This window comes from Haliotis rubra, unplaced genomic scaffold (assembly GCF_003918875.1).
Source record: "Haliotis rubra isolate DU_JTF1 unplaced genomic scaffold, ASM391887v1 Scf9, whole genome shotgun sequence".
In the NCBI taxonomy this organism is placed as follows: domain Eukaryota; kingdom Metazoa; phylum Mollusca; class Gastropoda; order Lepetellida; family Haliotidae; genus Haliotis; species Haliotis rubra.
Window position 1 is genome coordinate 1,426,379 of NW_025767634.1, and position 27,657 is coordinate 1,454,035.

Consider the following 27,657-nt stretch of genomic DNA (forward strand, 5'->3'; position numbering starts at 1 on the left):
CACATAATTATATGTATATAAATCTATATCTTCTAAACATAAATCTATAACTTTGAATCTATATAAATTCCTATCAAATGGTATATGTCTTACAAATCAAGATATGCCAGTACCAATAACGCATATAATTAACCACAGTCAGGTGGCTACCTAATCCCTGAAGTGTGGCATGTAAGCTAGTCCCTGAGATAGAACACATCAACTGTGCATAAACCCAGCCCCTAAATTATACCATGTCAGCGAGTGATAAACCCTGTGCTTGAAGTGCACGTCAACCTGTCATAAACCTACCACCTGAGGTGAAGCACATTGGCGGGTCACCAACCAACGTAGCATATGTTGTATTTAGGATTGCACTTTCGCAGTACAACACAGATTCGAGTACCCAAGTGACACACAAATTCAGCGATCTAACCCACTTAGCCACCGGGGATTCCACAAAAATGGAAGTCGGACAACTGGTATTCTCGATCACGTACTTTGTGTAGGTTATAACTAACACGGCTTTCATGGCCGAAAGCTGTGAATGCGCAAAGCCGTTTAGAAAATGGTCCAATATAACATATGTTATATTTAGGATTGCATTTACTCAGTAAAGTACAGATTCGAGTACTTGTGATAGGTCGAATCCCATACTGGATTCTAACTTCAACTGTCAGGCACTAATCGCCAGAACGTGAACATATAACATGTTACATTTGGACACTTTCTAAATGGCATTGCGCATTCATTGGGGCACAAAACAGTCCCTAGAATCTGTCGTGTCTACTATTCATAAACCCAATCCATGAAGTGAATCTCATCAGCTTTTGAAAATCCAGTCCCTGAAGCATGGCGCTTCAGCTTGTCAGAAACCCAGTCCGGCAAGTGTATGGCGTCAGCTAGCAAGTGAACTATGAGCTTTAGGTCAGGCTCGTTAACTGGTCATAACTGAGTACCAAAAATATAGCACGCCAGCTAGTCATAAATCCAGTCCACGAAGTGAAGTACACCAGCTAGTCATAAACCTAATGTAATTAAACTTGGATTTTAGTTTTCGCTACTCACCAAACAGAGAACTTGGGACAACCCATTACGAGTCTCCTCAAAACGACCTTTCATCCGACCTATATCAACATCGCATACCCGATCAGGAGAGTGACAGTCGAAATGTGTTTTTTAATCATTCAACTTCGGATTTTCCGAACGACAGTTACAGGCTTTAAGTCGGAAAATCAAGGTCTATCTCTCGCTTCCATTGGTGCCGCATAGCTCGTAAAACAACTTTCTAATTGGCTTAGTCTGGTATTTGTTTGTAATTGCATTGTTTAGACAAAGTTCGCGAAATGTGGTTTTTGACGTGACCTGCTATGGAACCATGAGATCTTTCTTACAAGTAGTGGTCAGTAAGATCTGATTTTACTGGGGTTGGGTCATATAGTCTTATACCAAGTCACTGAAGCGTAGGGCGTCAATTAGTCATAACACCAGTCCCTAACGTTTGGCGTGTCAGCTTGTCATGAACCCAATCCCTGAATTGCGGAACGTTAACGAGAGAAAAAACCAGTCCCTGAGGTGTAGCAAATCCCCTAGTCATATACCCTGTCGACGAGGTGAAGCACGTCAGCTATTTCAAAATCCAGTCCTTGAAACACACCAACTACACATAAACCAAGACCCTGTTTCAGAAAAGCGATCTTAGCGCTACGATTGCGCAGCTCAATGTTAAAATACGAGAGTTACGATAATCTTAGTACTGGTCGCATTATGAAACGGGGTCCAGATCCCAGTAGTTCAGGGGCCCGTTTCACAAAGCGATCATAGAGCTACGACTGTCGTGAGTCTATGTTGAAGTATGAGAGTTACTGTCACCTTCGAGCTACGATCGCTTTGTTAAATGCGACCCAGTTGATCGTAACTCCCATACTTTAACATAGACTTACGACAGTCGTAGCGCTACGAACGCTTTGTGAAACGGGCTCAGTTCCTTAATTCTCTACAAGTGTGTCGGCTATTAAGACATAACGTCTTCTTTAGACCCAGGAGGATTCACGGTTATCTCGATGTCTCGATCTATAAACGAGGACAACTCGTTTGCTGTCTTCTCATCCATGGCTTCTCTTCCGGGTTCTGGCGTTTCATCTTCCTGAAATATTGTACAACGTACAGTTCAATCTAACCCGATAGAGAGACGGCAAATGCATGTGAATACTTTCGTTTTCTTGTTGAATCTCGGCGGGTTTTGAACATTCTTTCAGCTGTTTCAGCCGATATCACTAAGTGTGTTCAAGGGGCCTGGTGAGTTGGGTTTAAAGCCGTTTTTAACAGTATTCTAGTTATATCACTCCGTTTACAACTTTGGTGAGTGCTATGAGCACGGGATTTGTGGCGATATACCCTGTAATAATAATCGTGTCGCACCGGGATTCAAATCCACAATCATCAGAGGTTCTGGCGTGCGCAAGGGGCGCATCTGTGCATAGCGGAGCGTTATGCGAATGAGCCATGGTTCAAAATATAATGTAGTTCCTGAGAAGCTGTGAGTGAGTGAATGAGTGAGTGAGTGAGTATGGTTTAACGCCGCCTACATCAATATTCCAGCAATATCACGGCGAGGGACACCAGAAACGGGCTTCACACATTGTACCCATGTGGGGAATCGAACCCGGGTCGTAGGCGTGACGAGCCAACGTTTTAACCAATAGGCTACCCCACCGTCCCTTGAGAAGCTGTGAGAGTATGAGGGCGGAGAATCAGAAAAATCACACCTTGTAACTAGCCGAACAGCAGTTGGGTTGTGTGTCATAAGGATCTTACTTCAGATATTGTCGGGGCTGTGGGGTAGCCTAGTGGTTAAAGCGTTCGCTCGTCACGCAGGGTTCGATTCCCAAAATGGGTACAATGTGTGTAGCCCATTTCTGGTGTCCCCCGCCGTGATATTGCTTGAATATTGCTAAATGCGGCGTAAAACCCATACTCACTCACTCAGATATTGTCAACATTGAGACTTAAATTTACTCTCCTTCAAACGGCCTTCTTGTGATCCAGTCTCACCTGGAGTATTCAGTTATAAAGTATCCACATATATTTCAGCATGATCGGTTAAGCCAGTACACAGCTGATGTGGTTACCTGTTGGTGATTAATCCCACATCTACACGCCTCCCTCCACTTGGCCGGCAGACAGCAGCAGATGACGTCAAACAGGGGACAGATCAGACGCGGGTCAATCTTCTCGATGTCCTCAAAGCCTGTAATTATTCAGTTGACTGAATACACCCAGGTATAAGCAGGATGAATCGTGTATGGGCAAGGAGGACATGCTCGGGAATCAAAGCTGTAAACATACTCGGGAATAACCTGGTTTCTTCACAGATTTACATTGATCTAAACAAACATTTTCCACCATGCTACCATTATTTTGCCTTGGATGCCCAGTGGAATCTGTTTCGGTTGATAATCGACACTAAATATTTCTATAATGTATGATATGTTCTGTGCCAATTTAGCACGTACTATTTAACCGAAGCGGCGTGAACGATAGATTTAATAATTTAGTTGCTTTTTACTGTTAAGCGAGAATATGGTCGTCACCAACTATTAAGATTCATGTTGGCATGAGCAGCGCTCACCCGAATAAAAAAATCAACCCCATAACTAGTAGTATTGTCACCAGGTCAATTTAATGGCGATCGGGGGATGGTTGTCCTATATTTCTTAAGCCCAACTCTTACGCACCCACTAGAAGCGCACACCTGGTGTCGTCAGTTAAGTTTTCAATGTCATGGGTGTCAGTCTCAATGAAGTTGTCGGTCTCATTTTGGGGTTTTCCCCGCATCAAAAGAGATTATACGTGTTTGAATTTCTCTTGGCATTTGATATTTTTCATCATGTACCCACCTGTGAAGTAGCTGACAGGCAAGCCAACACCCAGGACAATCAGCACCGCAGTGAAACTGTACCACAGGTAGGACAGGCCGTACAGGCTATTCAGAGGACTCCTGCAAACAGACGTTGCAATCACAGAACAGTTTAAGAGATTGCTCCTAAAAGGTATACGTCCATCTATGTTAATGGTGACACAACATTAGAGAAATTATTAGCACCTTTAAACACCATTATATAATCACATAAAAGGTGACTGTGGTGACTCACACATCGGTGAAACCTCAAGACCCCTTCCTGTAAGAATCAAAGATCACAAAATCTCTGTGAAGAACAAAGATTTCTGACCACATCCAAGCTCACCCAGGCCAAAAGATCCTTTCGAACAGCATCAATGTACTCACCAGCTATCACACACACTACAAGATCAGGATTACTAGAATCAAATTTGAGGTGTACCAATACACTTCCTGAACAAAAAGCTGGCATTCTTACCAGTCCTCCACTGCTTCGGTCACGTTTAAAACAGTGGGTGTCGTTGTGACGTTGTAGGAGGCTAGCGTTGACAAAGTGGCGTTGACGTCATATCCGGGTGAGGTGTACATAGTTGTTGACGTTATGTTCCAGTTGCATCCCGTGATACTGATTGGACTCTTATTGGCTGGTAGCTTAGCAACGTGGGCACCAATACCGATCCAGAACATCATAAAGAGGCTGGTGAACAGGCCAGAATATGCTCCCTGGGGAGAGTACACAAACTCTATAAGTAACACCACATAGAAATTACATGTACATGGCTGATACCATGAGCGTCAGCCTTGACCCAAGGTTATGGCCTTGTACTGACTGCTAAGCCCATAGGTGTATAATTAGTCTATCCTTTGAAGAGGCAGGTTTACATAGGCGGACAAGGACGCCAGTCTGTTAGTGGGACAATGAGTTCTCTTTATTTATATTCTTTAGAAATTATGATTAAATCTATAAATCATAGTCTTAGAGACTTGTGCAAGTCTACATGAACATCTATCCGCCGGGTCAGGGTGACATACTCAAGCAGTTTAAACATTTGAAGGTTGCCATGGTAACCCGAGAATAATCCTATACTATGGTGAACAGGAGCCACCCCAGACTAACATCTTGTCTCTGAAATGAACATATTTTACAGAAAAAAACTGTTCATAAAGAATAATCATAAAATATAATGAAAAGGAGCCAAGAAACTTGAAACTGTGGAAATCTAGACTTGCATGCGCTTCCTTGGATATATTGGTTTCAGGATCAGACTAGAGCCACCCTAACCGCACGTTTTTGTGATACATTACAAAATGCAAAAATATTTATTTTAAACGGAATACCCCTCCGAAATCCCTACGGGTACACATACCCATTTGTTGGCCCAAGGAAACAGCATTCCCAGCGTGAAGAGTCCAAGCATGGGCGCTCCCAGCATTCCAAACAGAGACAACGCCGCCTGGTGAGATACCATTGAAGCATAAATGAGTGAGTGAGTGAGTGAGTGAAATTCATATGGGAGGAGAACAATGTGTGTCACAGTTTGCAGACGTTGACACTTCTGAGAAACCTACGTTTGGTGAATGATGCCAACGGAACAACACTCCTCATCAGGACCAAGCTCCTTCCCAGTGCGTTACACTTTCGTCATCGATATAGAGCTCTCCGCGAACTAGCTGTCGCTGTTAAGAGCTAAATTGAAGGTGAAGTGAAGGTCGCAACTTAACGCGAAATACGGCACCTTACACCACACATTCGTCACCACTCGCCCCTTTCCGTAACCTCCAAGAAGTCGCTATTCGGCTTGTCCCGGAATAACACGAGTTGGTCACGAATGTACACCACAAACAATATTCACCAATTATCCAGATACGAACACAGTGTGCATGACAACGCTTATAATTTGTGTGGGATATGAAAAGCAAATTTATTAAAACCTTTCAAAAACTTTTAAGTTATATTAGAACTGTCTTGTCAAAGGCTGCAACTGAAAATACTGAGATTTTGAGGACGTTAGACAATTGAAACCGGGCTGGCTACCTGTAGAATTTCGCCGAGTTTGGAGGCGACCCACGTCAGTCCCAGGCAGATGACACCGAACACGACAGCTGCAACAAAGACTGATATTGTCAACAGTGCTTATATAGAGTGTGTGTTCTGTTATTATGCCACAGAAGAGTCTACCTTTAGTAGCTTTCATAAGCCAGAGCTTGTTATTACATCGGAGAGATGAAAAAACCCCAGCAAAATATAATGATAAACTTTCTGTGATGATCTTCTCATTACATAATGTGCACTGTAGTGCATGTACCAGTACAAGAAATACAACTGAAAGTGAGAGATAAGTACTCCACCTCAAAAACTTTCAAATATGAATATATTTCAGATTGACCTGTGTTATTTTGATAATTACGAGCACTAATATCGATTGTGTTTGTTGCAACAATCAGTTCTGAAGAACTTATTACAGAATTTGGGAATTGAATTTCTTTTAGTTGAGGCCACATATCAAAGAAGTGCAGGAAAATACTTTCAGCAAGTGAATAGAAGAACACTGAAACACTAAAAACAGCAAAATGGAATCTTTGTTGCTCTGCTACTCGCCTATGATCTTGGAGATGTTGGTGGCTCTGCTTTCGCTGATTCCTTTGAGAAAGTATGGTTTGAGAATATCCTGGAGAGTCACAGCTGCCAAAGAGTTTAGTCCGGAAGATATGGTGCTGTAAATGTGACACATAAGATATATACCATCTGTCTGGACAAATTGTTATTGACATTGTTATTATTCATCACTTGTCTATAAATGCGTTTTGTATATTTCATTTCAACCGCGTATACCATAATACTAGAAGATATATAAAATAAACCATTGTTGTAAAGCCAAGGTGTTTGTAGACCGACCTGAGGGCGCCACTGAAGATGGAGGCGACAAACAGACCCGGAATCCCAGGCACATGGCCTAACACATCCATCACAAATAGTGGGAACAGCTGCAACATGGAAGTGGACATCAACACGTCATTGTATATTTCTGATCAAATTTAAAACTTAGATGAAAAATATATTTGTGAAATATTGTAATATCACCAGCATATTACCCCATGCAGAAGTGACCTGGGAAGATCCGGGTTATAATTGGTCTTGAGGCTCTTTGGGTGATCAGACTCGTTGATTTGGTTGGCACATGTCATCGTATCCCAATTCTGTAGATCGATGCTCATGCAGCTGATCACTGGATTGTCTGCTCCATACTCGATTATCAACAGACCGCCGTCATAAAGCTAGAGTGTTGCCCAGTGGGGCGTTAATATCAAACAAACCATATGGGAGTATGTTTCGTGTTGATGAGAGCCAAACACAAGAACATTTTATATAAGTCCAATAGTAGAAAGGGGAACCGTTCTGATGAAGTCAGTCAGCCCGACATGCATTAGGCATGGTAAGTATTTAATCAAAATCATAGGTAAAGAAGCGGAGAAAACGGAAGAATATATTGGCCCAACAATCGTTATTGTTGGAGTTTGGTTCATTTGTTACATCTCAAAAAGGTTAACGCCAGGTGTTCTTAACGTCTTTACACTTCGTGTGAAGCGATCGAGATTACCTGGTCAGAGGCGAATACAAGACCGTAGCTAATTGGATCACAGGTTGCGTAGAAGGCGGACATAACGATGCCGATCATGCTGCAGAGCACGAGGATGATGCAGAGGCCGGGGGCGTTGATCCAGAGGGCGCTGCAAGGAAAGCATTGAACATGAACATGAACATTGAAAACTTGGTTGAGGGAGTATGTTTTGTCTAGCGCAATTTTGAGTGATATCACAGTTATATTAAGGAGTGTCTGCTTGGCTGGAAGGGGTGTAGTTGTGGTGGTGATGGTAGGGGAGGGGGAAGGGAGCTCGAAGTGATGCAAGTCATAGACGTTCACAATGTATTCTTACAATTCTATCTTAAGTACCTACATTAACTTATATTTGCTACAAACATCATATATTTTATATTGTGTAATATGAAAAATGACCACCTACATCTGAGCATCCTTCAAAGAGGAGCACGTGAGAGCTCTCTGGACCTGTGCTTGGTTGGCTCCATACACTGACGCCCATAGGAAGCCAGCGCCAATTGTCAGAGACCAGAAACTATGGCGCACAGTCGGGTCAACGCTGAAACTGTAAACACATGGACATTGTAGTATTTGCCAGTCAGTATTTATTTCCTTTATATTTAATATCACTGAGATATAGACACTTTGGAAAATACTGCTTGACAGGAGGTTTCTTTAAGGCCACTGAGGTTGGAATATTGCCTCTGTTCACCCGTCAGTGAACAGATTTTAGGAATACTACAGCAATATCGATGTCATCAACGCTAAAAAGGGCTTCATTCATTAATCAAGTGGTGATCCAAACTGTCTTTTCGTAACGAGCTCAGGTCTAGAGTGTCCTATCAATTTTGCAATGAGTGGGTAACCGGAAGGATGAGACTTGGAATTTGAATTCCAATAAGAATCGCCAGCTTGGGTTGCTTGCATACTGAAAAATGGGATGTCGATGCAAGATGAATACACACTAATCCGTTGCCCGGGATCACACAATGAAAGTTTCTTGGCTATGGAATTTGAATAATTGAGATATTGCAGTAGAATATAAGGTCAGCAGGTGTGAAGACTATACTCCAGCTACACCGTGGTGACTTGACAGCTCGGAACACTGCCAATATGATTCAATAGTGCATCTACTTTATAACATACCAATCGCCTGATTCGACCATCTTTGGTTCACGACCTGATACTGCAACGTATTTGCAGGCAGCTTTTACTGATAAAAAGAATTTCAACAAACATGCACGGTAATCTCGTGTTTCCGTGGTGTCGGGGGCATCACACGATTGACGTCAAAGATTGACTGGATATATACAGGCATGCAAGACGTCAATGATGGACCTGATATGATGAGGGACACAGAATGTCAAAGGTTGACCCGATATAGCATCTGTTGACTTGTCAGCTTAGAACTTATTTTGGCGTATAGGCATAGCCAAAAATGGCTGACAAACTTCTTGATCAAAAGATAAATTGCTACATAAAGAGCATACTTGATCAGATGCCAGTCATATGTTTTCTCACGCCAGGTGTTTCAGAGAGTACATCTGTCGAAAGAAATGCAATCAAATTAGTTTCTACAGGTGAGGGGAAATGGGTTTTAACGTCGAGTGCAAGATCCTTCCACATACATATATTCGGGCAGTGGGTCCAAGCTGACTAGCCCTTGTTTTGTCCCCCTGAATAACGAGCGTCTGGTAAGGTAACTGTATAACAACAAGTGCCGTCTTTTAACGTACTTTGGTATGTATAGGCTGGGGATCGAACCCATACCTTCTCCTTTCCGTACAGACGCTGTGTCCACATGACCACAGAGGTGGTCCGTAACTACTCCGTGTTAGACGTTGTACAGTTGTTGTCAATTGTTTGAGCCACCATTCACTCACTCACTCTGAAAAGTACACTCTGTGGTTGTTCTCGGCTATCTCCCACGCCTTGCCGAAGCCGCCTATCTCTATACACCCCTGGATCATAGCTGCCGCTAGTCCCGCCAGCATCATGAAGATCTGGAACGTGTCCGTCCACAGCACCGCCTTCATCCCACCCTGAAATAAATACATGAATAAATGAAGGAATGAAAGGATGAATGAATGAATGAACAGAATGAAAGGATGAATGCATGAACAAGGAACGCTATTTTATCATTCAGTGAATGAATGAATGAAAGGATGGATGAATAAATAAGTAACGCTTATTTTGTCATTGAACGAATGAATAAATGAAAGGATGGATGATAGATGAATGAATAAGTAACGTTTATGTTTTCATTCATAAATTCAATTGCAAACAGCTAGGCTTGAAACTAGATGGATGCCGCACATTTTCGATAAACATCCTTCAAATGTTTATCTTACACAAAATGACATGGAAAGGTGTTTAATCAGTCTAGCTTTGTAAACATATACTCTTTAAAGGACTTATCACAAAATTCAATAGGCTAAGCACATTAATACATGTTATTATAGGACACCGAGAATTATTACAATATTTAATAACTTAAACAAATGAAACTGTTGCTATTATCATTATTTACCAAATTGATCATTTTAAAAAAACTAACGAACTTGTATCATCCTATGCTCAACATTGATGCAACATTTAACATAAGCACATGAAGGACCTTTCATTATCACAAGCCGGATAAAGGTCATACACAATTGAACAACATAAACATTTTAGCCCCTGCTATTTATCGTGATTAATGATATATACTGGACAAAATGAGTTGTAATATAAAATATTTGTATTTTTATGATTGATATTATCAGTGTGTCAATGAATAAATAGATCATTGTTCATAATTTCAAAATTTACATATATCCCTATTTTTGTCCAGTATAGTTTTGAAAATTCACTTAAAGGGCAGGTTTATTTAATCTTCTTAAAGCATGTAACAGCTGAAGGTGATAGCTGGGTTGCCAAATGTACGATCAAATATCAACATGATCTGAATGACGTACTTCATATACTATCTCATCGAAGGGGTAAGTCCCCTTATCCCTGTATCGGAAGATGTTAAAAAGATTTTCGTTTCAATTTCTAAGATGCCAACCCTGTGTAAAATGACTAGCAACTTGGTGATGGGTTGTATCTCTTATATTATCCTCATCATCTTGAAACAATGTAGGCATAAAATACTGATTTTCACAAACTGGACATAACAACTCCAATAGTAAGCTTGAAACTTATGATGACGTATTCACAACTATCGACACAAACGGGGATGTCATACATAAGCAAACTCCATCAACACTCCCGGATGATGATCGAGTATATGTCATTGTAATGACACCTTAAGCATTTATTCTGATTCTACATGTTGTAGCACGTATGGGTATCACTGTGTGTTCCTGTCTGGTTAGAGTGAGGAACTATGTGCTTGGATCCAACATCTATTGCTACACACTAGGCTAATGAACAAATACGTATATACATAGGTATGTCTTACAATAGCTGTGTAAAACGTACAAACAATCCCGACTGCGGCAACCGCTCCCCATAGAGACAGGCCTGTCACTGAAACAATAACAGATCACCGTTGCAATATGAATTGGGCAACAACAACAACAGCAACAACAACAACAGCAACAGCAACAGCAGCAAACAAAACAAATAAGAACAGCAAACCCAAAACACCCAAAGAAACCAAGTAAGAGTATACAAAAAGAACCCGACAGCAACACGCCCCTCCCCCAAACCCTCAAAGTAAGAAAACCCACCCCACCCCTACCCCGCAAAACAACCCCAAAACAAAAACAAAACAACAAAAAACAAACTCAAAACACTTTCAAGGAATACATAGAACAATACCTCACAACAATGCATAGAACATTGTTGGGCAGTACACAACATATATTATGCAGTTCCTAAATATTACACAATGCATAGAGCAATGTTGCTTATTGCATAGAACAAGGTTACATAATACGTAGAACAATTCAACGAAATACATAGAACAATACCCCACAATATATTGGACAAGGCTATACAACATACTTGTCCTACAACACCACATAAATTATACACATGAAATTAATTAAGCACCACCTGACTCAAGGGCATTTAAAAAGAACTGGACCAATTGTACCCACTGATTTGAAAGATGGCAGTACTAAAGCATGTCCTTCCTCAAGATGGCATGACTTAGACTTTTAGAAAATGTACAATGGTAAGTTATTGGCATGCATGACGGAGGGAAATCCTGTCGTAACGTTGGTGTTAACTTGAACATGGATCATAAAGGATAATAATGTGTCCATTAATAATGAGTCCATTTATATAGCGCCAAGCTTCACACAAGGTATGCTCATAGCGCTAACAATCAATAGCACAGCGCATTATTACCCCGGATAACCCAAGCTGTCTGTGAGGCGCTAGAAGGTTATAGTCGCATGACTTGTTTCACCATTTTCCTGCTGGGTGAACAGAGGCAATTTTGAACAAACTCACTTGCCTAAGGTTAGACCACGTGTATCACATGTGCTTCGTTGTGGGGCAGGACTGAAGCCCTAGAAACTCTCAGGAGTCAAGCTGCCAAACACGGTCACCCATCCAAGAACACTCCGAGCTCGAAGTTGTTTAACTTCAACTGATTTGTGACCTGACCTGTGACGCCACCGCAAATGATCCCTGGAGAGAGGGAGTCAGACTCTCCATCACCACCATCAAAAGGAGGCCGCTGGCCAGAGGAAACGTCGTCCGATCAGACGGCCCTACCTCATAGAGAACGTCTGGTGCGTCTCCGAGCAAAGCCTAACTTGAGGACATGGCGTAGGGTTCACTGGTCTGATGAAAGTCGCTACATGGAGACGTCGTGAGGTGAAATGGTCCATGTCGCCGAACCCTTTCTTGGTGGTTCAGTGATGATGTGTTTTTGTGTTTCGTATGACTGCTCGGTCTCATTACAGTACCTGGGACATTTTTACCAAATTTCAGTTTCCCTACATGGTGACGTCGTAAGGTGGAATGGTCCATGTCGCCGAACCCTTTCTTCGTGGTTCAGTGATGATGTGTTTTTGTGTTTCGTATGACTGCTCGGTCTCATTACAGTACCTGGGACACTCAGTGGTCATCGTTTATCAATTAAAGTACTGGACACTGCCTTGTGCCACATTTTGATAACCATCACCTTGACAGTCGTCCGATTTTCAAGGATGACAGCATTAGACCTCACCGTGCTCGAGCCGTCATTTGCAGAAGAACGCCATCGAGACGTTAACCATTAACCATAAGGAGACCAGCAAAATATGTAGGGATTAAGTCAGGCACTTCGTGAGGAATTGCAGAAGATTCCGATGCTGAGTCGTGATTGCCAGTATGAGGATGTGGTGGCCAGTGGTTGCGCTCATACAATCACAATCATCATTATCAGATTGCAGGCGTAGTCATGGTGACCATACTGTTCAACATTGTTGATATTTCTTGTATTGTAGTTGTATTCCTCACAGATTGCAAATACATTTTTACCAAATTTCAGTTTCGTATTTTGAGTTAATCAGATTAAGGCTTATAAAAGTAGTATTTCCGTGTTTAGCAAATACATAAAGGTGGGAGGTGCTTGATTAAGGCTCATGTGTACACACAGAACTAACTCACTCACCAAAACCCAACTTTGTGAAACGTATTTTTAGTTACTACTAGGGCTGTGTATTGGCAAATAAATTGTATTGCAACATATCGCGATTCAGGTACCCGTATTTCGATTCGTATTGCGATATATTGGGAACTTAAGTGTTTGACAGTAAGTGAGACTTATTGTACATGTCGATCCTACTTTCTACATCTCAAACATGTATGTTATGGTTCTGATAACAGCAATCTCAAAATTAGGTCACTTTGTCATGGATTCTATTTTCCTTTTTATACAATTTATTGCATCACAGTGTGGCGGTTTGTAATTGAATAACGAAGGAAAACATTAATTGTGAATGTAGATTGTGTAGATATTAATTTAAACCATAAAGATAATCACAAAAACTTCATATATGTTCTTTACCCAATATACCGGTTCTCAGAAAAAATATTGCAATACGTACCGTTTGAAAAGCGTATTGCGATATACCGGTATACCGGTAATACCTTGCAGTCCTAGATAATATATTGGACCCTGTGGGAGCAAAATATGCTGGCTGCTGGGGAAACTAAATGGATGGCATGGTCAGGTTTGGTGATTGTCATTATAACCTAGACTTGCACAAATTAGTTTGTGTTAATCAGCTGATCGCTTTTCCATGTTGGCATACCTGCGTTCAGGGCAAGGGATGGGCCGTACAGCACTATCGCCATGTAGATAATCTGTAATGGAAAGTATTGGTGTACAGCTGCAGATGGTTACCTTATCGTTATATACCCGTGAACATCCGGGTTGCAACTGGTTATCAGCAACCCAGGTTCGGCGTAAGAGGCGACCGACGGGATCAAGTGGTCAAGCTCGCTGACTTGGTTGACACGTTCCATCGTATCCCAATTAGTTAGATGGGTGCTCATGCTGTTGATCACTGGATTGTCTGGTCCAATCTCGATTATTTACAGACCGCCTCCATATAGCTGAAATATTGCTGAGTGTGGCGCTAAACAACAAACAACAACAACGTTGTGCATGCAGTGGTCTAATGCATGCATGCAGTGACTGACAATACGACACACCTCCAAGTGGAAAATTCATGTAAATAAATTATCTATTAACATTTCTCCTGTGTGATGCAAGAAATAAATAGACGAGTTTGTTTGACCATACAGTATGGCATACAGTAGTACTTTTTTACATTTAAGCCGACAAAGTCATTTGATTTGCTCTTACCGTCTGGGTACAAAAGATGAGGGTTCCGGCAGTCCGCACTCCCTTGCTGAACCGCTTCTCTAGATACTGTGCAAAAACAAACATGATTGTTACAACAATTACATATTCTTAGCAACACCTACGACCAAAGTACACATTAACACCAAAGATGGAACAGAAGGTACTTTAGATCAATCTACGAATGAATCAAAACAGAACCTTTTCAGGATTTCCAAAAAATACTCAACTAAATAGAACACTTGACACGTGTTGAATTGAATAGCACAATGGACGTAGCGTGTGCGCTATTATGAAAATAAATGTATGTCCACCAGGGGCTCCTTTCACGAAGCAACCTTTGCTAAGGTTAACATTAACGCCAATTCCTTAACACTACACTAAGGTTACCTTAGTGACTTACGATCTCCTTAGTGCTTTGTTAAAGGAGTCCCTGGTAAATAGAACACTGCTTTGTTAAAGGAGTCCCTGGTAAATAGAACACTGAGGATGAAAAGTGGATTGCGGCATCAACAGCCACTCCCAGCGTTGTGTTTTGTCTGACGACTACAGCCCCGGGCTTCAACTGCTTCAACGGATTGTCCAGCATTCAGCCGACCCATGGTACACTCCCTTTGCAGATTTGTGGTTATACCTACTCGCTTTTTGATTAATTCGTTTTGTGTTTAGTTATGGCCGTGGTTTGGCAATTCCATGCACGTGCGATTGCTAAGGTGATCTCTTGACTGGTGCGGGTGATTGTTGTATTTCACCCTCAATGACCAGATTTGTCACGTCGGTCACCAAGACCATGTTCAAGCAACTTACATGACATTGCCGTGAGTATTGTACAAGTAACCACAACGAAACACCCCCTCACAATTATTACCATTAACGTGCGTGTCATGTTTCTCATTGTGCTGAGTATATAATTATAATGGATTGTCATTTGTTATAGCAATCTGAAGAATGAATCCTTGTAAAGTATCAGTCTAGCCCTAACTGGCCAACTTCCCTCGAAGATGATGGATCAAATATTGATCAGACAAATTTGTAATCAGTCCCTTAGCAGTATGATCGATTGCACGCTCGAAGGTACACACAGAACAAGAACTAAAATATCGGTATCATCTAATAATATGTCATCATCTTCATAGCCTTGAATTATGAGGGCGGGTATTTGTCTAGAGAGGTGGTATATATTGAAGAGGGTAGTCCCTGGTGATCAGGACAAGATCAAGGCACGATCAGGGCAAGATCAGGCAAGATCAGGACAAGATCAGAGCCAGATCGGGACAAGATCAGGGCACGATCGGGGGCAAGATTAGGACAAGATCAGGCAAGATCAGGACAAGATCAGGCAAGATCAGGACAAGATCAAGGCACGATCAGGACAAGATCAGGCAAGATCAGGCAAGATCAGGACAAGATCAGATCCAGATCGGGACAAGATCAGGGCACGATCGGGGGCAAGATTAGGACAAGATCAGGTAAGATCAGGACAAGATCAGGCAAGATCAGGACAAGATCAGGCAAGATCAGGACAAGATCAAGGCACGATCAGGACAAGATCAGGGCAAGATCAGGCAAGATCAGGACAAGATCAGAGCCAGATCGGGACAAGATCAGGGCACGATCGGGGGCAAGATTAGGACAAGATCAGGCAAGATCAGGACAAGATCAGGCAAGATCAGGACAAGATCAAGGCACGATCAGGACAAGATCAGGGCACGATCGGGGAAAAGATTAGGACAAGATCAAGGCACGATCAGGACAAGATCAGGCAAGATCAGGACAAGATCAGGACAAGATCAAGCCAGATCGGGACAAGATCGGGGGCACGATTTTCAGATAGCAAGATCGGGACACGATCGGGGCAAGATCAGGACAAGATGTGATCAGATCCGCGCAAGATCAGCGCAAGATCGGGGCATGACAAGACACGGCACTACGGTTTCCGATTTAACATAAGGTACGACTTGTTTTATACACGTCCAAACACGATGGTAACAATGCTAATTAGTGCAATATGCATCTGGAAATAACTTCAGCCATACTCCATTATTTTAAAACCTCCGATTTTTCATGCATGTTCGACAATGTGACATGTGACACGTGACAGACATGTGACATGTGACACATAACAATAATCTCATTTCTAGATACGTCTAAGATGACATATTATCATCACATCATAAGATGCAACAAGAGGAGGATCTAGATGCAGATTTCTGTACTCCAACAGTAGTATTACTGACAAAATTATTCAAATGCCTTATTAAAGGCTACGATAAAACAGTTTGTCTAATTTTTGAGGAAATAGTACCCACAAAACATTTTCAAAGTCATTAGCAATATCCCCTAGAGCAGATTTCATTGTACCGTTTGTCTAAGATATATGATTACATAAGCGATGCTTAACGTTTCAGGTGTATCTATAGAATACTTGTATGGTTGACCATTTTGGCAGATTATGAAACTCGGTGCTCGAGCTGTCAACCACTTGGTTGTGTTACTATGTCGTATTACGTTTTAGTGTTGCACTAAAGTAACTCTGCTATTTCTGACCACGTCTTCAAATTTGATGTCTAAGTCACAAGGGGCGGTGGGGTGGCCTATTGGTTAAAGCGTTCGCTCGTCACGCCGAAGACCCGGGTTCGATTCCCCACATGGGTACCATGTGTGAAGGCCACTTCTGGTGTCCCCCGCCCTGATAGTGCTGGAATATTGCTAAAAGCGCCATAAAACTATACTCACTCACTCTAAGTCACAAGTAGAAGTATCCGTGCTAGTGACTTTCTGCGAGGGATATTAAAGTGTAATGACATTGACTTTATTAACCACTTAAAGACAGATCGGTATATTTTATTAACCTCAATAGACGGAATAAAAAGGTGGACTCTTAAATCTTGCTGAGACTTATATGCAATAAAATAGTACTTAACTACAGTCCGTCCGCAGTGTCGACGAACCTAGGTTGACATTGAGATTGCTATTTTGATACATCTGTAAGCCCAATGTACTTCATAGAAATAGTTTCATCATTAATCGATCCATGTTTCATTAGATTTTGCTTATTGGTACGGTCTATTTGTTAATTTTATTACAACAGTTGGTTTTAAGGTATATAGTTTATCAATCCTTATTTCATACTGAAAGGCCACAGGTTTGTAGTTATGTGAGGGAAGTTGTTCATTCATTCTGAGAATAATAGCTTTGTGAATATTTGTGGACAAACTTTCTAACTGTGTCTGACTGGAATTATTCATGAATGATATAAATTTCAGTTTCAGGATGTATGATAATGGTTCTTCATATATCAACAATAAGTATGCTGGGCAAACACATAAAAAAATAATTCATCTTCGACATCATTTAAGTTGAACATTTGACAGATTCTATTTTCTATCTTAATTCCTTCAAGTTGGTATCTCCCAGTTTCAACATATGAATCATGCGCAGAGCAGCAGAATCGTGAAGATTTATAATTCCTTATATACAACATGACATAATTCATTACAACACTGAATGACTTAACTTTCCGTACACCTGTAATTAGGAGATAAATTAAAACATAGGGTGTTGGAAAATCAGATGTATATAACGAAAATATAATATCTAAAAATTAGATTTAAAACCGAACGCGTAGCGTGAGGTTTGAAATAAAAAAAATTAGAGGCATTACCATTTCGTTATATACCTCTGATTTTCCAACACAGTTCGTTTATCTCCATTCTACCACAACCACGTTATTAAAATTATAAAAATATACATACGGTGTTGGAAAATCAGAGGTATATAACGTGATTATATACCTCTGAATGACTTTGATTAACCAATCACAATCCAGCATATACTGAAGTCATGGTAGAATCATCATTATTTGATAGTGATTTATAAACTTGTGCTCAGGATTTTGTTGGAGTCGTATAAGACGCTCTTAGGTGGAGACTATAGAAGGCTTTTGTCGCCATAATTGTTGATGTACAGATGGTTAAGTGTATTTTAGATAGTTAGGCGTTATTGTCACTCTGGGTATTTCTGCTCTCGTTTTAGGTTACAGTTGCACCCATGAACACGTGTTCTACCGATATCAACATGGGCGATGTGAACGTTACCGACCTCCCTGGGACTATGCCAAAGTCAATATATCCACCCGGCTACTTTGTCATCCCTGCTGACGACATGGTCACCTTTCGGTTGGCAATGTATACGACCATCATGCCTGTAACAGGGCTCATTGGACTAGTGGGAAACGTCATCAGTTTTGTGGTCTTATTACGTCACAAAATGCGGGACACAACCAAGATAGTTCTTCTTTCCATAACTGTCTGTGACTTTCTACATATCATTGCAATGATACTATTCTGTCTGATCGGGGTCACCATTGCTTTAGACTATCAACCTGGATTGTATATCTCAAGAAAAGCGTATCCATATTTTGGATCTTTTCTTATGTCGGTTTTTGGTCGTATATCAAATCTACTGATAGTTGTAATATCACTGGAGAGGTTGTGTGCTGTCCTTTTCCCTTTGAAAGTCAAATCACTGTGGTCAAGGAAGACAATGGGAGCTTCAGTATGTTTCTGCAGTCTTCTGGTTATTGCCATGTTCGTTCCCTATGCCCTGGAATTCGTACCTACGGATTTCCCTAAACCAAATTCGACAGAAATGATCACAGTTCTCAAACTGTCGGAGTTCGGGAAATACCGGGATTTTTATTCTACGCTGTACATCGTCAGAATGTCTGTCCTTCGCTTCATCCCCATCCTTATCGTCATCGTCTGCAACATCACCATCAGTGTCAGTCTGTATCGCTCCAAGTCCGCGCGCTCCAAGATGACGGATCAGAATCGTGACGAGTCGTCAGCAGAACAGCGCATCACTCAGACATTGTTTGGTCTGGCTCTTCTGTTCTTCTTCTGTATGACGCCGGGTGCCATCAATATCCTATCCCAGCTATTTGACTACGAATACAACTTTCCTATAACCCGGAACAACGTTTACAACTTGGTTGGGATACTGGCAGCTTGGCTTGAAATTGTCAACTCCTCCGCTAACTTCATCATCTATATTATTTCAAGCCGACCAATGCGCATGGAGTTCAAACGTGTCATCACGTACAGGAAGTGGACACTTTCAGACCGGAAGTACGACACGTCCACAAGCGAAATAGGATTATCAGCGATGTCGGTTTCAACAGTGGCATAGGGAGTGTTGCTCAAAGCCGGGTTTCGGCCAGTAATTAATCTTTGTTAAGAATATCAATACACCGTTTGAGAGAAACCTGAAACCCGCTTTGGCTTCGTGAGCTTAAAAGTCCCATTCCTTGCTCCTGGGTGGATACACTGGGACCGGAAGTAAGCCCACAGATACATGCCCAGTTGTACAATCAAGTCGCTGCCAGTCTCGATCTAACAAATTCATGAAGATACCTTGCAATGGATGGGAAAGACATATCTTGCTGCAATGGTATCATTTAGGTAAAACATTGCTATCTATTGTGCAAATATAATTAACTGACTTTAGTTAAACCCGTGAAGATCCGGGGTAGAATTGGTCTTCAGTAACTCATGCTTGTCGTAAAATGCGACTAACGGGATCGGGTTGACACATGCCATCGTATTCCAACTGCGTAGATCGATGCATATGCTGTTGTTCACTGGATTGTCTGATCCAGACTCGATTATTTATAGACCGCCACCATATAGCTGCAATACTGCTGAGTACGGCGTTAAACAACAACCGAACAACCAACGTTCAGTTTCGCTTATCATAACCTATATGTTACTATTTTCGTCAAACTATAGTGCAATGTCCATGGCCATCCACTGGAGTCAGACATGTTCGGGAACATTGGTTCTTCTTCGGATACATTGATTCATTCCACGTTTGACCTCTATTTGAAGCCCATTTCCGGTTTATGACTGAAACAATGTTTACACCGGAAAGGGGACTGAACTTATGATGGTGTCATGGATTCGCCAGACAATCCAGGCGGGAGTCCAAGTAACATTTTGTTTGCTTGAAATACGTTGTCTTAATTTCGAAAGTATTTTTCATTTGCTAATGACACGGGTTGAATGTTAGGGTAAAGTGCAAGTCGCATCTGAAATATACCTTACAGAGGCGTTAAGGATAGTTTTGGGTCCAGCAGAGGGTGGACCCAGGATATTGAGGGATTGTGTCAAATTGTATGACCTCTTCAGGTTCAGTGCGCACTGTGATTATTCGATGGTGATGTATTTGATTGTATACTGGTATCATAGTTTTGTTTTTGGACATTACGTTTGCACCGTTTCGGCTTCTGTTTACCGCCTAGTAGGGTGTTCATAACATATTTGTTGTTGTCAAATCAAATTTAATTCAATTTCTAACGGTAGCTAGTTTTATTTTTAATAAATATGTTGTGAGCATGCATTGCGGTTGTTGGTACATATCTACAATCTCTGAAACAACAGTGTTCTTTAAAGGGAGTGAGTAACGTTTGTATACGTAATTACCTAACTTTAGTTTTGCAGATATATTCATCATGGATGAGGCTTTAAGGTATCTGCTGCCTGTGCTGGTCAGGACAAATGCCCATGTATATAGTGCTAGCTCACTGTGCTGCAGTTGAACGAGTAGTGTTTTACGCCGCTATTAGCAATATTCCAGCAATATCACGGCGGGGGACACTAGAAATGGGATTCACACAAGGCCCATGTGGGGAATCTAACCCGGTTCATGGGCGTGAGGAGCGAACGCATTAACCACTGGGCTACACCGTGCTGCAATTGAACGTGGAGAGCCCTATCAGACACAGTTTACGGGCCAAGGGCCGAATGTATTATCTACATTTCTCGAAAACACAAATAATTAGCGACCCGTGAAGATCTGGGTTAGAACTGATCTTCAGTAACCCATGCGTGTCGTGAGAGGCGTCTAACGGGATCGCGTAGTCAGGCTCGCTGACTTGGTTGACACATCGATGCTCATACTGTTGATCACTAAATTGTCTGGTCCAGACTTGATTACTTTCAGACTGCAGCCATAAAGCTGGAATATTGTTGAGTGCGGCGTAAAACTAAACTCACTCCCTCACGCATTCATTCAAATAATTAGCACAAACCTGCCTCAATATTTTGATCTTCTAAAGTTAGTTTGGCAAAGGTTTCAGGTGGAAAACACTCGGGCTAGAAGTGCTCTTCATTAACCAATGATTGTCATAAGACTGAGGCAACTAACGGGATCGGGTGGTCAGGTTTGGTGACGTGGTTAGTGCATACCATCGTATCTCAAATAGGCAGATCGATACTCATGATGTTGATCACTTGATTGTCTGGCCCAGTAACGTTATTTACAGACCGCCATCAAGTAGCTGAATATGGCTGAGCGCGGCGTTCTACAAGCAGTCATATAAGAGGTAGAAGTCTCCATGTATAAGGGGGCGGTGGGGTAGCCTAGTGGTTAAAGCGTTGGCTCGTCACGCCGAAGACCCGGGTTCGATTCCCCACATGGGCACAATGTGTGAAGCCCATTTCTGGTGTCCCCCGCCATGACATTGCTGGAATATTGCTAAAAGCGGAGTAAAACTAAACTCAGTCAGTCCATGTATAAGTTTGTTATCTGAAAACCCATTTGGAACCTCCAACATGAAGACTGAGTAGATTTGTATTGTGTCAAGGACGGCACCTTGACGACACACATACGCGTCACCTTTATAATAATGTAGTAGGTTATTATCACTAATCATTACCTCAGTAAAGACTGTAATCATAATTAGGCGTCATTAACGGAAGTGGATTTTACTAAATCAACTGAACATCTTACACAAGCAAGTCTTGGGGTCGTTACAGTAATTCGTTTTATGTATTGGGATTAATATACCAGGTCGATATCAGTTCCAACAGCAGTTGTTGACAATGAGATTTAAGACGAATCGAATAATTTAACTTCATAGAGGTGCGCGCGTTACTCAACACTTCACTCAACAACATTGTAAATAAACGGGCCTGTTAATTGAGATATTAACATGAGAACAATATAAAACCCATAAAAACAAGTAAAATAACTAATCATCATGAATATCGATCTAGATGGTTTTACTGTGCTATTCGTTTCACAACAGTGTTTGTTAATATGTTTAGACTGGAATCATATTCAAAGGAGGCACAGCTCATATTACATCTCACATATCATGACCTCCAGCAGTTGTGTGGAAATCCGTTTCACCCTGGGTTACCATCCTAAGCAACTTTTGGAAGCCTGACTACTGTTGCAACGAGGTGAATGTCATTTGTCTTTATTGTCTTTATCGCTTTTAGTTTTGTTTGCCATCGATTTTGTACCTCTATTGATTTTGTACTGTCCTTGTTATTCTCAAGCAGAAATTTGTACCGATTTGTTAACTTAGCAAATTATATACTAGTAATACAATTGTTAGCCGTATAACATGTCTTTGTTGTTTCTTGGTTTCACGTTGAAGTTTCTTAAGTACAGGGTGCGGTAGGGTAGCCTGGTGACTAGAATATTGCCAAATGCGCCGTAAAACCATATTCACTCATTCACTTGCTCACTCTTGCGTACATAATTGCGGTTCGCATATAGTTCCATCTTGGAAATCAACATGTAACAATTTACAGGACAATGAAGGAGAATAAAGGTCAGGATGAATTATCGAACTGAAGTCTCAGCTGTTATAAGTACCTTTGTGTCTCTGTGCACTATTGTCAAGTTACTTATGTCGAGGGCCATGGGGTAGCCGATTGGTTAACGCGTTTGCTGGTCACGCCGAAGACCCGGGTTCGAATCCCCACATTGTTGCAATGTGTGAAGCCCTTTATTGGTGTCCTCCGCCGTGATATTGCTGGAATATTGATAAAAGCGGCGAAAATACATACTCACTCACTCACTACTTGTGTTGATATTTTCAAGTACATCGTCATCTTGGCGTTCTCATTGGGCACATCGATTATCACTTACCTCATATGCACTTGTCACTCCAAGGTTGTAGAACACCGGAACATAGATGTGCGCGGACAGCCCCATAGCCAGGAAATAGCCAATCCCAATATAGATGTACACCGTCGTGTGGTTGTACATCTCCGCTGGCGTTCCCAGCAACGTGATCGCCGACATGAAGCTGGCCAGCAATGACATCGCGACGGGAATGAGGTGCATGTTCCCACCGGCTAGTAGGAAATCCTTCACGCTTTTCTTACGGCGATCCTTGATAGCGTAAAATATACCAATTCCGGCGGAAAAGAGCAGGGTTCCACAGAAAATGACGAAATCCAGCCAATGGAACGAGTTCCTCTGGCCGGTCTGGAAACTGTACTGTCGTTCCCCCATCTTTGCTCACTGTACCTGGAGATGTGCCTGAAAACAAAAGCGAGTGTTGTACTGACAGGCTTTATTGAGTAGTGGTGTGAGATTACCATGGGCGGATGCCGCCTTTCATTTGGTTTATCAAAAGGTTCATCAATTACATTGTCAAAACATTTACACAGCTGTATGCGCATCCGTGGGGTCGCAGCACATGACAGAAGACTGACAAGATAAAGACAACTCTAGGGTTACGGATAACATAGCAATAAAATACATGAAACCATAGTCCACAAATATATTGATTGGCAGATATATTTCATCACATTACATGCGACATATTGAAGATATCGGTCGATAGTCATCGATAACGGGCATTGGATTGATAACCGGGGGCCAATATCTCTTATTGTACTGGTCAGATTGTTGAACAAAGACATTTGATGCGTCATTACATTTTTGGGTATCACCACATATCCTTATCAAATCGTACGTAACACGTGTCAACGGTGGCATGCAAGAAGGGTGGCCATTCTTCTTCTTATCAAACTCTCATTGGCACCAATGCCTTTGTTTAAATAAATTATGTTACTATTGTGTCCCTGTCAATGTAACTGGAGTTAGCAATAACAACCTCATTGTCATTCCTATTCAGATGTTTATCTGCAGTAGGTATAGGTATAAATGCGGACACTGTTTATTCACTCCGGTTTTGTGTGTGTACAGTGGTGCCTCTGCTAAGCAGCTGATTCGACAAGCACTCTGATGTTCGTATCGCTGACGTTATTGCTATTACCATTGCTATTGTAATTTCATACTGCCACTGTAAGACTACCGCCATTGTAATTGTACTGCTATCGTGATTACATTGCAATTATTTGCATTTATCTACAGACCTAGTTAATTTATAATACAACTGTTTATTGTGTACAACTTCTTTGTGGTTTCATACTGAATTCTTTTGCATGTACATGTAATTTTCTCTGTTAAATTTATTGTTTCCTCACGTCAGATCCCACTATTTCCCCCACTCAGTCCTCACTTCATATCCCACTATTTGCCCCGCTCCGTCATCACTTCATATCCCACTATTTCCTCCACTCAGTCCTCACTTCATATCCCACTATTTCCCCCACTCAGTCCTCACTTCGTATCCCACTATTTCCCCACTCCGTTCTAACTTCATATCACACTATTTCCCCCACTTCATATATCCCACTATTTCCCCCACTCCGTCCTCACTTCATATCCCACTATTTCCCCCACTCAGTCCTCACTTCATATCCCACTATTTCCCCACTTCAGTCCTCACTTCATATCCCACTATTTCCCCCACTCCGTCCTCACTTCATATCCCACTATTTCCCCACTCAGTCCTCACTTCATATCCCACTATTTCCCCCACTCAGTCCTCACTTCATATCCCACTATTTCCCCACTCAGTCCCTCACTTCTTCATATCCCACTATTTCCTTCCCTCAGTCCTCACTTCATATCCCACTATTTCCCCACTCTGCTCCGTCATCACTTCATATCCCACTATTTCCTCCACTCAGTCCTCACTTCATATCCCACTATTTCCCCACTCAGTCCTACTTCTGTATCCCACTATTTCCCCACCTGTCAGTCTAACTTCTTATCCCACTATTTCCCCACTTCATATACCACTATTTCCCCACTCAGTCGTCCTCACTTTCCCATATCCCACTTCATATTTTCCCCGACTCAGTCCTCACTTCATATCCCACTATTTCCCCCACTCCAGTCCTCATACTTCATATCCCACTATTTCCCCACTCAGTCCTCACTTCATATCCCACTATTTCCCCACTCAGTCCTCACTTCCCCATATCCCACTTCACTTATCCCACTATTTCCCCACTCAGTCCTCACTTCATATCCCACTATTTCCCCACTCAGTCCTCACTTCATATCCCACTATTTCCCCCACTCAGTCCTCACTTCATATCCCACTATTTCCCCACTCAGTCCTCACTTCATATCCCACTATTTCCCCACTCAGTCCTCACTTCATATCCCACTATTTCCCCACTCCGTCCTCACTTCATATCCCACTATTTCCCCCACTCCGTCCTCACTTCATATCCCACTATTTCCCCACTCAGTCCTCTCGCTTCATATCCACTATTTCCCCCACTCCGTCATATCCCTCGCTTCATATCCCACTATTTCCCCCACTCCGTCCTCACTTCATCCCATCCCACTATTTCCCCCACCTCCAGTCCTCACTTCATATCCCACTATTTCCCCCCACTCCAGTCCTCCTTCATATCCCACTATTTGCCCCACTCAGTCCTCACTTCATATCCCACTATTTCCCCCACTCCGTCCTCACTTCATATCCCACTATTTCCACCACTCAATCCTCACTTCATATCCCACAATGTCCCCGAAATCGATGTGTTAAAAAGCTTAGAACATATCAATATCCCTGACATGTGTTTGCAATATGTTCACACCTAAACATGTTCATAGCACATAGTCGCCTAGTGTTGATGTGGGAACTTGCTCTGTCGCCGCTTTCAACATTATTTCAGTTACAATTTGACTTGAGAATCGGTCGTTATATTGCAGTGAAATTAAAGATAAATCAGAATAAAATGAGGAAACGTGTTGTTATTGAAGTGACAGTGTTATTTGTTAAAACAACAACAACTTTGACTGTGTTTCCAACAATTGAAAGTCAGTCAGTCGTATTATCGTTTCTTTCTGTACTCTTGACTCCTTGGAAAATGAATCTTTAGAAACAATAATTGTGATAGTAGAACCCTGAAGACGGTTCTGAAACTGGGCGTAGCTCTACAAATTTTAAGATAGAGTAAAACAATGTAAATGAACAAGATACCAATAGTATTACGGGGGCCATGGGGTAGCCTAGTGGTTAAAGCGTTGGCTCGTCACGCCGAAGACCCGGGTTCGGATCCCACATGGGCACAATGTGTGAAGCCCATTTCTGGTGTCCCCCGCCGTGATGTTGCTGGAATATTGCTAAAAGCGGCGTAAAACCAGACTCAGTCAGTCAGTCAATAGTATTACGTATTGTGCCACGGGGAAACCTGGAGAAGGTATCCCTACATAGCCACGAGGAAACAAAGTACATTGTAAGTAACCGGTTACATTCTAGGGAAGGGTGCCCTTCTTCTTATAACCAGTGATGAAAGTTTCCCACCTACCAGGTGCAGGATAAAGTTTCAAAACATGATTACTGCTGGGCAGACGTGTTTAGTTGTCAGGTTTGTAAATATATATGCCTTTTGTCCGTTTGCTGTTCACCGAGGTAATTCCAGTCTAGTGTCTGCCTGAAACACTTGCTGGGCCCCGGATGAGTTTCGGAGATGACTTCACCATCTGTGCTGCTGACAATGGCAGAGTTCGCGGTTATCGACCCTGTAGATGAACGTCTTGGGGGAAGTGGGTCATTGACCTGGTGGTGTCGTGTTCCTTCAGTTGAATGCCCCATAGTGTAATGATAACATATACCAGGCTGTTTGCTTCTTCATACTTGGAGGTCACGGAAGGTGTAGTAGCGTCAGGAGCCACAATTCGCTATACAGAGTTGCATCCCTTAGATGGGTCAGAATCCTATTACCACAGGTTCGAATCCCGATTCGCCCTGATTATGTATCTAGGTTTTTCAGCACCTCTGAGCTTATGGTTTTCACTTCGTGTTCCTACCACTTAAGATTTCATGCCGTGGTTCAACTGAATACTGTCAAAACAGGACCACTCACGCATAGCAACAGAGCAGTCAAATATCGACACCTATGAAAAGCGACTGGTTTGTGTTAATGCATCGGGATTTCCAATGACGATGTTGTTCAAGCACGCTGTAGTTAATGTATTACATTGGTAATCATTTGTGCCAAGTTTTGAAAAATGATTCATTTTATGGCGTGAAGGTAATTTTATTGTTAGCATAATTACTTGAACTATTTATGTCGTTTCCTAATACCGTAGTAGTCTGGAAGTTGGTATTCCATTCTCGCGGGTTTCCTATTCTCGCGGTAAAGACGTTTTCTGTCGATATCACCGATGCGCGACACGGAGCGGTTGTTAACCTTACCGACCGGTAACTAGGA

At 41.9% G+C, this 27,657-nt stretch overlaps 1 protein-coding gene across 1 annotated transcript in view; it reads right to left on the reverse strand.

Moving 5' to 3' along the window:
• Nucleotides 1–1,892: 1,892 nt before the first annotated feature.
• LOC124263826 (sodium-coupled monocarboxylate transporter 1-like) overlaps nucleotides 1,893–27,657 on the reverse strand; it is a 30,182-nt gene continuing 4,417 nt past the window's right edge. The window contains exons 2-16 of the mRNA XM_046698551.1: nucleotides 23,216–23,611; nucleotides 14,276–14,341; nucleotides 13,719–13,770; nucleotides 10,925–10,992; nucleotides 9,367–9,521; nucleotides 7,904–8,044; nucleotides 7,480–7,609; nucleotides 6,777–6,865; nucleotides 6,480–6,595; nucleotides 5,916–5,983; nucleotides 5,248–5,334; nucleotides 4,359–4,603; nucleotides 3,879–3,979; nucleotides 3,111–3,229; nucleotides 1,893–2,125 (exon numbers count right to left, since the gene is read on the reverse strand). Coding sequence (XP_046554507.1) covers nucleotides 1,994–2,125; nucleotides 3,111–3,229; nucleotides 3,879–3,979; nucleotides 4,359–4,603; nucleotides 5,248–5,334; nucleotides 5,916–5,983; nucleotides 6,480–6,595; nucleotides 6,777–6,865; nucleotides 7,480–7,609; nucleotides 7,904–8,044; nucleotides 9,367–9,521; nucleotides 10,925–10,992; nucleotides 13,719–13,770; nucleotides 14,276–14,341; nucleotides 23,216–23,584 — 1,938 coding nt within the window. The 5' untranslated portion in view covers nucleotides 23,585–23,611 and the 3' untranslated portion in view covers nucleotides 1,893–1,993. The remainder of the gene's footprint in view (nucleotides 2,126–3,110; nucleotides 3,230–3,878; nucleotides 3,980–4,358; nucleotides 4,604–5,247; nucleotides 5,335–5,915; nucleotides 5,984–6,479; nucleotides 6,596–6,776; nucleotides 6,866–7,479; nucleotides 7,610–7,903; nucleotides 8,045–9,366; nucleotides 9,522–10,924; nucleotides 10,993–13,718; nucleotides 13,771–14,275; nucleotides 14,342–23,215; nucleotides 23,612–27,657) is intronic.